The sequence below is a fragment of the Alligator mississippiensis genome, chromosome 1, assembly GCF_030867095.1.
Source record: "Alligator mississippiensis isolate rAllMis1 chromosome 1, rAllMis1, whole genome shotgun sequence".
Lineage (NCBI taxonomy): Eukaryota > Metazoa > Chordata > Crocodylia > Alligatoridae > Alligator > Alligator mississippiensis.
Genome location: NC_081824.1, coordinates 223581697 through 223596530, shown reverse-complemented (window position 1 = coordinate 223596530; position 14834 = coordinate 223581697). Strand labels below are relative to the sequence as shown.

General features: G+C 43.5%; 1 protein-coding gene across 1 annotated transcript in view; it reads right to left on the bottom strand.

Annotated features, from left to right (window-relative positions):
• Positions 1 to 702: 702 nt before the first annotated feature.
• The window catches only part of PAK5 (p21 (RAC1) activated kinase 5), a 264366-nt gene continuing 250234 nt past the window's right edge, over positions 703 to 14834 (bottom strand). Inside the window, exons 7-9 of the mRNA XM_014595094.3 lie at positions 10627 to 10752; positions 4471 to 4605; positions 703 to 3230 (exon numbers count right to left, since the gene is read on the bottom strand). Coding sequence (XP_014450580.2) covers positions 3075 to 3230; positions 4471 to 4605; positions 10627 to 10752 — 417 coding nt within the window. The 3' untranslated portion in view covers positions 703 to 3074. The remainder of the gene's footprint in view (positions 3231 to 4470; positions 4606 to 10626; positions 10753 to 14834) is intronic.

Below are 14834 nucleotides of genomic sequence, written 5' to 3'. Positions count from 1 at the left end.
GGGGTCTGGCTTTCTTAGTAAGTTAGCACAACATAAGCATCAAAATGCAGGGCGAACTTTCTCACTACACCCAACAGTTCATATGATTCCCTCCTTGTGGCTGCTAGGCCTGACTTTAGATTCATCATTCTAGGATTCCCCTCTTTCCTCTCTTCTATCCAGGATTGAGTTTCTGTCCTTCATCTGCCCCAGTGAGTCAGCAGGGCTGAGTAAGTTTGCCTTGAAACTAATAGGTTGGAACCAGAGAAGAACCTACTCACATTTATAGGCTCTCTAAAAAACATTCAGAGGTGAATAGCTATTAACATATGTGATAAGTCAATAAATGCAATCCATTACGTTCTCAATAAAACTAATGCTGAGATTTACTTACTTTGGAATTAAGGTTTTTCTTGTGATCTCATCCCTTCAGAATGATGTCCTCAGAACTACAAAGTGAAACAGGCTATACATATCTCCATTTTAACCCACCATCAATGTCTTCCTTTCATTAGTTGCTACCAATATTAGACTCAATTGAAAGGAAATGACAGGATCAATTATATATTTTTATGCCAACACCTATTTATACTGAAAATGTTCATAAATTGCTTGCAGGACAAGTCAATGGAACTTAAAAGGAAACTTTCTTTCTTGCAAAAGTGCTGCTTAGCTGGTTGGAATTTGGAAAACATAAAACAGGCAGGAAAAAAAACACAAGGAGAATGCAAACATTTATCTTTTATTTGCATGTGCATTTTTTTCACCAGTAGCTGGTGCTCACAAAATCTTTTAAGCTGACAATAACCTTTAGTAAACTCAATGAATACTGTTTAAAAATATCTAGTGATAAGAAAATTACAGAAAAATCTTCCACTTGCACAGTTTAAAATGTGCAGAATCTAAAAATCATTATTTTTATTCAAAGATGATTAAAAGATTGATTTTTGTGTTTAGTATAATTTTTTTTCCTGGTCCATTACTGCCTCTATTGATGCAGCCTTTTTCCTGAGTTACCCAGACTACAGAATATAAGGATTTAATATGCTCTGAGTCAAATTCAGGCAAATAGAAAGGGAAAAGAACAGAGGCACAGTTGTAATCTTCAAATGCCATCATTTCTAAGAAATGCCAGGATCAAGCTAGCACTGTTTCCCTAATCAAGGAGGGCTGCTATACGCTACAAGTTGCTGTAGGAGACACATTTGCTGTGGTCTGCTTTCCTTAGCTCTACCAATCTATGCAAAGCCAGGTCACTTTTAAGATCAGTAAAGACAGGACACAGCAAAGACTGAAGCCCTCACAAGTCCAAATCTTTGAGGTACTGAATGTCTTGGGTCCTATCAACTCTGAAAAGTATTTATGGCACTGGGAACGTCATGAGATAGGGTTTATTTTGTAAAGTTAAACGAGACAAATTTAGTGGTAAACTGAGAAAGAGGATTTACATAATGTTTGACATTCTTGTCTAGTTTTGTTTCTAATTTGCACTATTTGTATGGCATGAAATATGGGGCTTTTAAATTATTGGCAAATCTGTCCAGGAAGAAAACTCAGAGAAATCAGACCAGCAGCATGCCAATGTTGTCTGTTTTTTTCTATATTTTACTACAAGAAACATCGAACAACTTATTCACTACAAAATTCCATTGTAAGAAATAAACTAATTAGAGTGTTTTCATGAAACTGGATTTATGTTTCATAATCATATTGTAAAATGAGGTCAGTAGGAAAAAAATTGGAAAAGACATGGCTTTTGTAGTATACATAATTAATATGAACTAATTAATAAATAAAATTAATTTATCATTGAAATAATTATGAAACATTTCTAAAAATTTTAAAGGCAAATCTATTTAGGCCTACAGTTAACATGCAAGTTCATCTAACAAGCAACACAAAAAATTATCATAGTAGTCAACTGTTGTATTAACATTCAAAAAGGTTTAGACAGCAGCACACCTTTTTCTATATGGCAAACACATCATAACATTATTACAACAGTCTGGTTGAAATTTGGAAAATACCCGCTTGGTAATGAGACCTCGGCAATCAATTTGCAATACATGATATAAATAATGAAGATTATTTTGCAACAATGAGGTCAGTACAGACTAAAAGAAAGGGGCTACCCTATTGCTGGTAGATGACCCTTTTTCACAAACTCTTTCTTGAACAAATAGACATGTGCTACCATACACAGTTCTGGAAACAATGAATTGTAACAAAACTATAGTTTAAAACATTCAACATAAATACTTATTTCCACTGTGTGACTCTAATTATCTCATCAGATCTAGTGATTCTAGGAGCTTGTTCAGAGCTTTAAAACAATAATTTCACTGGTTTGATGGGAAAAACATTACCGTGTTAGTACTGTTAGCACCCATCTCTGCCTCTGCTGTTTACACTCCTTTAAAAGTAACAAGTGTATTTGGCTGAAGCTGATGGAAAATTTGCTTGCATTCTAAGCTCCTAATTTTTTTTTCTCTTTTCAAAAGGGATAAAAAAGTAGGAAAGGTCTTGTTCAAACTTTTTCTAAGTTACATATTACTTCAACAAGCACAATGGTTACATGACATCAAAGTACTGTAAATTATCAAAAAGTACTGTACAGAAAATTACAAATTCATTTCAAAATACATTACACTGCTATGACTGAGCTAAAAAGTGCTTTTTGCCAGAAAAGTGATCTTCCAAAATAGAAGTGCCATATCATTAACTTTTTTTCTTCAATAAAATCTTGGTGTTTCATCCTGGTTGTGCTATATTCTATTATTTTTTCTTATCAACCACGTTTATAATTGGGTCCTTCTGCTTCGGTGGCTGAAAGACAAAGTGAACTGTCTATGAGAGATCTGCTCCACACAATAGTGCTAGAAGCCAGCTGATTTAACGGCAAAGAACTGTAGAAAGTCCTTCATAACCCTGGAGAGCGCCTCATTACTTTGTACACTGAGTTATTTCCAGAATGATTTTGATGGTGATACATTTCTATTCTGTTGCCCTTCCCATGGTTTCCACATAATCTCTGGGTTCCTTCGCAAGTCTTTATCCAACCTCTGTACAACCCTCCACCTGAAGGTTCATCCAACTCAGCGGTGCCTGTATTGTCTCATGAGTGGCACGATACAGGAAGGAGGGCCTGCCAGTTTCAAAAATGGATGCCTTAGTAGTTCTTGTGCTGTTGCTCTCTGTGAGGGCTCCCTCACCAACATCAAGTCTAAGAACCCTCGGAGGACTGAGGATACCTGCAACATCACATTGACATTATGAAAAGTAGGCAAGAAGACAACTTAAAATGATATAGTGCTTTTTTTCTACAACTTATTTTGCTGAAAGACAAGTAAAATAAATGTTAACTTCATGTAAAAATTATTATAGGAATTACAGTTAGTACCTACATCAAAATTAAAGGTCATTTATCGTTTATATATTAGTAGCTTAAAAGTATTGACACCTAAGTGTGGACACAGACCAGAAAACAGGGCACTTAACATATCTTGGTACAGTGTCTGTTAGCAGAGCAGTACTTTTATTGTCACTGGGAGTATCTACATGAGACATTTACTGTACAGTTGACTAACTGCAGTAAAATCTTGCTGTCTACATATGCACCCCTATTATGGCACAACAAAACATAAACTCCACAGCAGGGTAGTATTTGTAAATACGTACAAGTACTACCTTGCTGCAGAATTTTTTCATGGACAGCAGTGCACATATAGACGCTGCCCAAGCTGGCTGGGACACAAGGTGTTTTAGTTCAGGGCTTGCTGGCAGGCAGCCCCCACACTAAAGCACCCTCGTGCCCCAGCTGCACCTCAGCACATGGAGCCCAGTTGGAGCAGCCTGGGCTGGCAGGGGACCCAGAAAGTCAGCCTGCCAGCCCAGGGCTGTTCCAACCAGGCTCCACATGCGGTGGAGCAGCTGGCTGGGCCATGAGGGTGCTTTAGTGTGGGGGCTGCCTGCTGGTAGGCCCCACACTGAAGCATTCTTGTGCTTCAGTGGGTCCCCTGCCAGCCTGGGCTGCTGTGACTGGAGTCCACATCCTATGCATGAATAAACCCTGGAGCAATATGTTGCACAGCTTTTTACTCTCAGGCACATGTTCAAATGGCGCACCTGGGAGCAAAAAACTCCACAGCTTTTATTTGTGCTCATTAGTCGCATGTGCAGATGTGCTCACTGAGAAATAGATTCTGACTTTGAGCCCATCCAAAGGAACAGAATGGGAGGCGATTTGGCTTTTCAGTTTGTATATGTAGAGGTACATCGAAGTTACTGCATCCCTGCAGAGGGTAAAAATGAGTAGTAATTTAATGTTGGGATAGACAAAAGCATAGCACTTCACCTGGCTTATGTATACATATGGCTCAAGGACAAGACAAAAGCCACAATCAGGCCATTAGCTTATATCACCACCATCAACTCATGGACTCAGTTCATTTTGAAGTACACAGGGTTTAATGGAAAGATGAGCATTCTAACCTTATGTATGTCCTTCACCCGTGGAGGTAAGTTATCTCGGATTCTGCGCATTGCTTGGAGTGGTGGCTCATTGAAATATGGTGGTTCTCCATCTATCATTTCTATGACCATGATACCAAGTGACCAGATATCCACCTGTAATACACAAAGAGATACTGAACTGTGCAACCCATGTAAAAAACAACTATTACAAGATGAGCATTTGAAACATGTTTAAACATCTCAGCTGTCATTCTACCATGGGTATTTGTTTAAGCAGCACCCTGAGTTGATTTCAGTGGGTACTTCTGCTTAAAGCCTGATGGCACAATATGATCCACTGGGACAACTATTAACTTTTTACCAGTTGATAATAGATTTTGTTCCTAAGAAAACAGGGTGTTCTCAAAACATATTATAGCACAGAATTACAGGCCAGGTCTTTAGCTGGTAAAAATCAACAAAATTCTACTGGAGCCAATCAGTTTGGGCTAGATCTTGGTAGGGGTCACTGGCTTTAGCAAAGCTCCACTGATTCACGCCAGCAGAAGAACTGACCTATTGGCACCTAGAATTCTCTATGCTGACAAGACTAGGGAAGAGTATGGCATACTGTAGGTGCCACAAAACCAGTTTTGGTAGCCCTGTTCTGCATCCTGCCAAATAATAATGGACTTGACTCTCATTGACATTAATGTCTCTTTATGCATTAACACAGAAGTGATTTTGGGTCATCAGATATTTTTAGACACTCACTTCATAGAAATCAGCGGTGCTAAACCTTCTGGCCCTGCAGGTCAGATGGGTGGTCTCCAGGCCAGATCCCATGTGCAGTGTCAGTCTAAGAGCCTGATCCAGTGCAGGGTCAATACACAGGATCAGTTCAGCTAAATCTGGCATTGTGCACCAGCCTGGCCCCACACAGTGGATCTGGCTGTGGAGTGAACCTGTAAGCCAGGCCCACTACACACCAGTATGATCTAGCATGCAGGGGCATGTCATCTGGCCTGTGAGCCTTTCAGTAGGTCTGGAAATCTGGCAGCAGGGGAGTGGCAATTCACATTGCCACTATTCCTTTGCTGCTAAATTTCCAGACCAGTAGAGAGACCGATGGGCTGGATCTGGCCCATGGGCTAGAGATTGAGCACCACTGACATAAACCATTTGGTAAATTGACAAAACCCATCTTATGCAACCTTAAGCTTTTTGTCCCTACAATTCCTACTGGAAAATGCACCAAACTTCCACTTGCTTATCAGCTATAAACCTTCTAATTTCTTGACTAAATATATCGATGGTCAGTTTATACCTGTTTTTTGGGGGCCAACATTGTCCTTTTGCTTAAATGGGTGTGGATTGTAGCCATGTTGGTCTAAGGACATAGGCAGACAAGGTTCTTTGGGTAAATCTGTTATCTTTTATTAGACCAACTCAAATAGTTGGAAAAATTCTTCTTAGTGAGCTTTCAGGTTTAAATATCTTTTGTTAAGCTGAAGAAGCATTTGCAGTTGGTGTGTGCTGTTCCTGGATGGAATGAATAGTTATTCCATTGTATTCATTCCATCCAGGAAGAGCACACACCAACTGCAGATGCTTCCTCAGCATGATGAAGGGTCTTTAAACTGGAAAGCTTGCTAAGAATTTTTCCAATTATTTGAGTAGGTCTAATAAAAGAGCTCAGATTTACCCAAAGAAACTTGTCTGCCTTTTGCTTAAATAGCATTTTTCCCTTGGGAGTGGTCACTCTTTAATGTACACTGTGGCCAGATAAAAGGACCAGGAAGAGGAGTCAATGTCATGTGTGTCCATTTTTAGACCCTGCCTTTAGGGCATAAAGGGACCTTAGCATAAATGAGACTAAGGCTTAATATCATTTGCATCCTGTTTGACTTAAAGTTATATGTATTGGGCCAAAGTCACCTCTCACTGGCAAGATATTAAATCGGAGTAAAAGAGATAACAATGGAGTCCGAATGATTTTAAACTGCTCTAAATTAAAACAGAATTTGTTCCCCAGCATGAGACGTGAAGATACAGTCTGTTCCTTACAACTTTACTGTGTGACTTGTTCCCTTGTTTGTATGCACCATATATCTGTTCTTCACAGATTTTACCATCGGTAATACAAAATAGAGAAGATAAATCCTATTGCCATGTGGCGTAGAAAAAGGGGAGCAGAAGTCATTTCTTTGGCTCGGAAACTGTGAGTCACTATCATTACAAAGAGCAAGGGGATTACTTTTTCATAAATACAGAGTAATCTCCATTTTTTAAATGCTGTGACTCAATCCTTAATAAAAAATGGGTTGTAACATTCCCTAAAACCCATGTGTACTCACAGTCAGCTCCCTCTTGCTCATCTGAAAGTCTCCAATAACACATGTCAATGGGCTATTCTGCTGACAGTTTGGCAGTGCTCAAAATAGCTCCATGACACACAGCAATTTTTACTGCTACTCATTTTCATGAGCTGATCATGTTTTGAGTTAAAGTACTGCCTCTGAGAGCAAATGTAATCTGTGCCTTTATGGTGTTTAACACGACGAAACTTTCTTTCATCTACAATGACAGTCACGATTTAAGGTTCAGCAGAAATCTTCTAAACTGCTCAATATTTCTGCTGAGGAAAATAATGCACAAATTGTTTTCCTACATACCACTAATCAACAAGAATATTTTGGAGGTACTCTGGCTTTTAACACAGGCAACTGGTAGGGGGGAGTATGGGGGGGGTATGTGCCCCCCGCTGAGATTGGCCTCCACCTTGGCACCGCTCAGGATGGGGCAAATTTTTTGCCACATGGGACAGTGGTGTGTTGGAGGCTGGGGGTGCACTAAGCCACGGCAAAGAAGTACAGGAGTGGATATAGAGCTTTTGGCCTGCCCCTGGGCTGGCCCACAAATTGTGCCACCCCAGATTCAGGAGGCACCAGTCACCCCTGGCTTTTAAGTTTGTGCTAGATTCTAAATGGGAGGTGGAGGAGAGAGGAGATAGAGCAGGGGAGACTCACTCATGATCAGATGGAAGATTTTATTTTGTCACCTTTTTAGAAATACTGATCTGCTCTAAGTGTGAACACCTAACTGCACAAACAAATCATAAGAAAAACTCCTGTTGGTCAGACTGCAGCTATAAGATAAAGAACTGTCAGTTTCTTTAAAATAAACCCACAGATAAACTATAGGTGTATAAGCTTAGGATCTGTAGGAATTTTTCTACGTTCCTTTTTTCTTTGGTTGAAACATATTTTCAGAGTTGATGCCTGTATATCAGACCAAAGGTTAGATCACAGCTGCTTATATGGTCTGTCTCTGCGACTCCAGTGGTCTAATGGGACTAGAAAAATTAGCTTCTTGGGATTTCTGAAGGGCTTCTACCTGTGTGAGTCTCCTCTCCCATATCATCTGAGCTCAGTGCACAACAGTATTTGTTAATGGTACATGAATGAATGTCTTTTACCAGTTGTTACCCCTTGGTTGTTATTCATGTTCATTTGGGGCAGTACTCAGTAGGGCTGTGCGAAACGGCTATGTTTCATTTCAGTTTTGGATTTGGCCATTTTGGAGGACAGCGATTCGTTTCAGTGTCTCGGATCACTGTTCTGTTTCAATTCGGCCAAATCTGTTTCAGAGTTTTGATGCTGTTTCGGAGATTTGGATCAGCCGGGGAAAGGCAGGCATAGCCAGGTGGCTGCAGGTTCTCCTGTGGCTCCTCCAGCTGTGCTTGTTTCTGCCCCAGTGGGGGGAGCCGCGGGAGAAGCCCCCATGGCTGCTGTGCCTGGCCCCATCCCCTGCCTGGCCCCAGCCTCTTGGCACTTAAAAAAAAAAAAAAAAAAAAAGCCCTGCACTCACTGGATGCAGCAGCAGGGACCAGGGCATCTGAGCGCTTGTGGCAGAGCCCTGCTGTGCTGCACAGAGTAGTGGGGATCGATCCCCCCCCCCCCCCCAGCTTGGCACCTGTGCGGCAGCTGTCACATTGCGCGGGTACAGTGCAACTCAGCAGGGCGCCACGCACTCTCTGGGAGCTGGGGAGGCTCCAGCAGTCAGCCGGAGCCCGGCAGTGCTCAGTCCCACTGGCTCTAGCTCCAAGACAGTGCACAGTGCCTTGCTGAGCCACGCTGCACCCATGCCATAGGGCAGCTGCCTTACACGTGCTAGGTGTGGGGGGCAATTTCTGCTGCACCCCACTGCCCTGAACTGTGCGGGGGGCTCTGCCACAAGACCTCAGAGGCCCTGATTGCCGCTGCTGCAGCCGGTGAGCTTTTTTTTTTTTAAAGTGCTGAGGGGCTGGGGCTGGTCAGGAGTTAGGGCCAGGCAGGGCAGTCATGGGGGCTTCTGCTGCAGCTCCTCTGGCTGTGCGTGCCTCTGCCCCGGTGGAGGCAGCTGCGGGAGAAGCCCCCATGGCTGCCCTGCCCAGCCCCATCCCCTGCCCGGCCCCAGCCTCCCAGCATTTTAAAAGGAAAGCTGGGGGGCTGTGCTGGATTATTCCTGGGGAGAGCCTCCGAAACTTTCATGAAATGTTTTGGATGGTTTCGTTTAGTTTTGGAGATGTTTCTGAGCCTTCCATGTCATTTCAGATTCGGTGTTTCAGGTGCTGAAATGGGCTGAAACACCTCCAAAACGAAATGGCTGCCGAAATTTCACACATCCCTAGTACTCAGAACCAAACTTCTTCATCAGTCCTCCCTAGGGCCTTATCTACAGCCAACTAAGTCTTCTTCAGTATTACTTAGAATATATTCCTGGTCTGAAACTGAAGTACGTTCAAAACAAGCCTACTATACATTTCATTTTGCAGTTTTCTGACTCTTGATAGTCAGCTGGAGAGTTAGGAATCAAGGCCAACTGTAATGTTGGTAACCTCATCTAAAGTGTCTAAAGCCTGGTATAATTGGGTCTTAGAGGAAAAAGTCATCAGATTCTACACAAAGAGTTTGAAGGATCAGCACATCCTCTGTCTGCGTAGGTAAGGAAATCCCTGCTTGTTAATACAGAACAAGAAGCTGGCTGTAACCCTAGAGAGAGGAATAAAGCCCTATTAGGTTATATCTTGAATAGAATATGAGGCATGATGCAATTACTTGCCATATGTATGCTTGGAGATTTCTAGCTCCCAACCTTGGCATAGCTCTTTACAATAGAGCAGAGGTAGGCCAATATTTAGCACTTTTTTCAACTTTCCAGCTTGTTTTCATGCTTATATCTGGGGCTCCTTAGAGTCACTATCGCTACTAAAAATCAGAAGACTCTAAATGACCAGTTATGCATTTGCACTGGCAAATACTTGATATATATGTGAAATAGGAGTAATACTTGATATATGTGTGAAATAGGAGTAACAATGTGTAAACAGTGGGTGAGTAATTAGGTTTGCATTTTTATGCATGTAACTGCCAGATCAAGTTTGCGAATCACAGAGATAATGTAAAGAGTATTAGACTATGTTAATTAACAAATAAATTATGTAAATTGACTTTTACCATGACACTAGCTAAAAAAAACCACACCTGGAGCATGCATTGTATAGCATTCCTAGTACAGAATGTAGAATTATGGAGAAGAAAGGCTGGAAGGGACCTCCACAGGTTATCTAGGCCAACCCTCTGCCTGAGGCAGGATCATTCCTATCCACACCATGCTATACAAATCCATAATCTAACCTCTTAGTAAAACTACCTGTTATTGTTTGATCAAACTCCCAGGATTGCTGTTTTATAACAAGTCATTATATAATACTGTTGCTTTGAGGTATACCTATCAGTTGCTGCTGCTTTACTGCAGATGTAGTATATACAAGTCAGCTACATTTTTACCATATAAATATACTTAAAACTATAGGTACATTCTCAGTGATCACTTAAAATATTTTCCCATTTTACTTATTTCTAGAGCAGGTGTGGTGAATCCACAAGTGCCACAAGTGGCATGGGCAGCCTCTGTGTGTGGCATGTGATAGATCAAGGAGGGGACAGCAGCACAGCAGCAGATAGGAAAGGAAGCAGAAGGCAGAGCATGAGATCAGGTAAGAAGTACAAGGCAGGAAGCAGAAAGCAGAGCTGCAGATTGGGCAGAGGAAGGGGATCAGCGTGGCACTTGGGGAGCATGCGGGGCTAATTTCTGGCGTGTCTACCAATGAGTTCCAGACTGCCATCAGGATAATACACCTGTGAAGCTCACCTCCGTTCCATATGGCAGTCTTGATATCACCTCTGGTGCCATCCAGTATGGAGTTCCAACCAGGGATTTCCTTTTTGGGACTTCCTTTGACACTTGGGCACAAAACCCAAAATCTGATAATTTAATCTGAAAATAGAGCAAAAGGAAACCACAAAGGCATGAATGAGCAACCAATTGGAAGGTCTGAACCCCGTTGTGTCCTTGACAGTACTGAATACTCACAAGATTCTCAAAGAAGGGGGCCTAGTTGGCTATCTACTTCAGAGGCCTGATGTGTTGTATGTAAGTCAGGGGTGGGCAAAATACAGTTCATAGAGGGATTTTTGTTTGGCCCACGGCAGGTTCCTTGGTCCCACCCGGCCCATGAGCAAGGAACAGCCTGGGCCATGGTACGTGAGGCCAGTCCTGCTGCTCCCAGGCATGCAGTGGGGCTAGAGCAGCACAGTGACTGGACTCTATTTTCTGGTAGCCCCAGTGTTGGTGGCTCCTTCTGTCTGCTGCTACTGGACTCAGCCCCCTTGCCTAAGCACCCCAGCCCATCTACTCCACACCCACCACCAAGGGTGGGATCCACATGGGCAGAGCAGCTGAGGTGGGGTTGTGGGCTCGTGGGGAGCAACATCCAGGAGTGAGGCAGTGAAGAGGAATGGGGAGACCCCAGGATCTTGGGGCAGTGAGAGTGTGGACAGGGGTGTGCAGGGAGTGGATTGCAGCTCTGCTCTGGCCCCAGCCCTGCACTGTCACTGCCACAAGATCCTGGCCCCGGCCCCAGATGCAGCACCCTGCCTGCCTGCCCGCACAGCTCTTGGCTGATCTCCATGGAGACCCTGCGATCACAGGGCTATAACAGCACAAGGCTGGGGAGAGGGGAGAGCCCCAGTTCAATGGGCATAGATGTGCAAGAGAGTATCACAGTTCTGCCCCAGCCTCGCCTACCCTGCTCCTGTATACCACTCCCTGCCCCCTGCAGCCCCTTCCCACATTTGCTGAGTTGTTGTGCCGGGGGTGGGGGTGGGGAGAGGTGCTGACGCAGTCTGCGACAGCTCAGCAAAACTCCCCATGTGGCCCACAGGCCCAAATAATTGCCCACCCCTTATGTAAGAGAATACCCTGGTTTGAACCGAACTGTCCTCAGCATACCCCATTCTCCCTCATCCCTACACTGGAAACTCTAGCTCCTTACCTGGTTGCCTGGCTAAAAGCCTTATGTTCTGCACTGGCTGGGTCAGATATGAAAAGCTACCCTAAATATGGCTGCAGTTACATTTATTCACGATTTCTCCCACACTCCCACAAACATGTTATATTGTGGCTGCCTGCTGCGACCCCTTGACTAGAGTCAAACCTCCTGCTATGTCCATATTTAGCCACACCCTTGGCCCAACGCATGTGAAATTTCTATGAGGGATTAATTCTGCAAAGTTTTCAGCATAACTTCTTTACTCTTGGAGCTTTCTATATTGAAAGGTATGACTTTGCTGCCTTATATTTGACCCAGAAGTAAATGAGCCTTGTATTTATGACGTGTGTAGCAAAAGCAGTACATTAAAAAAAACAAAAAACATTTCTGAAAAATGATGAAGTGATAAAATATACAAGCTTGCACATGTGTGTTCTGCAACATTAAACTCTTGGGTTTATATTGCCTTTGTTTACAAGGAATGCTGTTTTCGTGAATATAAAACTGCTTATTCAATAACACCTGTTAGTAAGATTGACTCCTTAAAGTTTACATGCATGAATAGTTTGAAGATATTGGTGGCAGAAGACAATTTTTATGGAAGCCATTGTCCATTAAGAGATCATTTATTGCTGTGCATTGTGCAATGCGATAGCACTGCCAGGATGAGCAGTGGAAAGATCTACCTTTGGCATTGTTCAAGATGGAATACTTTGCCTATCAGGCTATCAACTCATTCACTATGCCAGCCTGCTGTCTGGGGACAAGGCATGAGCCCAAATAGCTATATAAGGCATTAAAGAGGAAACTAAATAAATTGCTGCATTGTTTAGACCAGCATTTTATTATCAGCATTGATTTGTTTTCTTTTGGCTTCAGTGCAGACGTTAGTTTTCATTGAAGGCAGTTTTTTTTTAAAGTCAGAATTTAGCAATAATTGTTGGTATTTATAAAACAAAGCAAATAATATCCTAGTTCTCCAAGCCAAACATATTTTTCAGTTTACAGCATGAAAAACAGAAGAACTAACGCATATTTTGGAAGCTGAGCCGCTTTCTCTTTTGTAGGTTCATAAGAGGTTCTGCATATCCATTGCTCATCCAAGTACATCAAAGAAGACAATTTTCTAAAAAAAGATAATTGCACAACATATCCACAAAGAAATCTGCATTGCAGATAATAAGTACTGGAGTAATGAGTATAATGAGGCATTGTATGCAGAGACTGAAACCCAATCAGATGTTATTTCAGCAGCACTACTCTAGATGTGACTGAACAACTTCCACACATATGGAGTTTTCTTTCCCTGGATGCCTCCTGGTATGTGAAGTCTGTAAGAAGAAGCAAAGCAGAAGAGACAGTCTTTGAATAGAGCATTAGCTTAGGGGTGAAATCCAGGATGTACCAAAGTCAATGGGTATTTGGACTTTTAGAATCAGGAGATCTATGTTTGATTCCTAGTCCTGCCTTAGACTTCCTAGAATCTTGGCCAAGATACAACAGATACAGATTTTCCTGGTGGGCACCAATATTTAGGATTCTAGGCGCCTTGTCCCATAAGGTGATCCTAGGATCAGGTCCCTAAGTTCTCTATGAAGTCAGTGGGGAGAACTAAGTGCTTCCTACAGGCAAATCGGAGCACTGAGGCCCTTAGAGGTAGGCAACACAGGCCCAGGGTATACCCAAACATTATAGGTATCACCAGCCAAAGCTACCATGGAGCTGAGGATGGCAACCCAAGTAAAGCCAAAGCTACCATGGAGCTGAGGATGGCAACTCAAGTAAAGCCAAAGCTACCATGGAGCTGAGGATGGCAACCCAAGTAAAGCCAAAGCTACCATGGAGCTGAGGATGGCAACCCAAGTAAAGGACAACAATAAATTGTTTTTTAGATACATAGGGAGTAAAAGGAAGGCCCAGGGAGGAATAGGACCCCTGCTAAATGGGCAGAAGCAATTGGTGACAGATAGGGGGGACAAGGCTGAACTCCTCAACGAGTTCTTTGCCTCAGTGTTCCTAAGCGAGGGGCACGACAAGTCTCTCACTGGGGTTGTAGAGAGGCAGCAGCAAGGCGCCAGACTTCCATGCGTAGATCCTGAGGTGGTGCAGAGTCACTTGGAAGAACTGGATGCCTTTAAGTCGGCAGGCCCGGATGGGCTCCATCCGAGGGTGCTGAAGGCACTGGCCGACGTCATTGCAGAGCCACTGGCGGGAATATTCGAATGCTCGTGGCGCACAGGCCAAGTCCCGGAGGACTGGAAAAGGGCTAACGTGGTCCCCATTTTCAAAAAGGGGAGGAAGGAGGACCCGGGCAACTATAGGCCGGTCAGTCTCACCTCCATCCTTGGTAAAGTATTTGAAAAAATTATCAAGGCTCACATTTGTGAGAGCCCGGCAGGACAAATTATGCTGAGGGGAAACCAGCATGGGTTTGTGGCGGGCAGATTGTGCCTGACCAACCTAGTCTCTTTCTATGACCAGGTTACGAAACGCCTGGACACAGGAGGAGGGGTGGATGTCGTATACCTGGACTTCAGGAAGGCCTTCGATACGGTATCCCACCCCTTACTGGTGAACAAATTAAGAAGCTGTGATATGGATGACTGCACAGTCCGGTGGGTGGCGAATTGGCTAGAGGGTCGCACCCAAAGAGTCGTGGTAGATGGGTCGGTCTCGACCTGGAAGGGTGTGGGCAGTGGGGTCCCGCAGGGCTCGGTCCTTGGACCGATACTCTTTAATGTCTTCATCAGCGACTTGGACGTGGGAGTGAAATGTACTCTGTCCAAGTTTGCAGATGACACAAAGCTATGGGGAGAAGTGGACACGCTGGAGGGCAGGGAACAGCTGCAGGCAGACCTGGATAGGTTGGACAAGTGGGCAGAAAACAACAGGATGCAGTTCAACAAGGAGAAATGCAAAGTGCTGCACCTAGGGAGGAAAAATGTCCAGCACACCTACAGCCTAGGGAATGACCTGCTGGGTGGCACAGAGGTGGAAAGGGATCTTGGAGTCCTAGTGGACTCCAAGT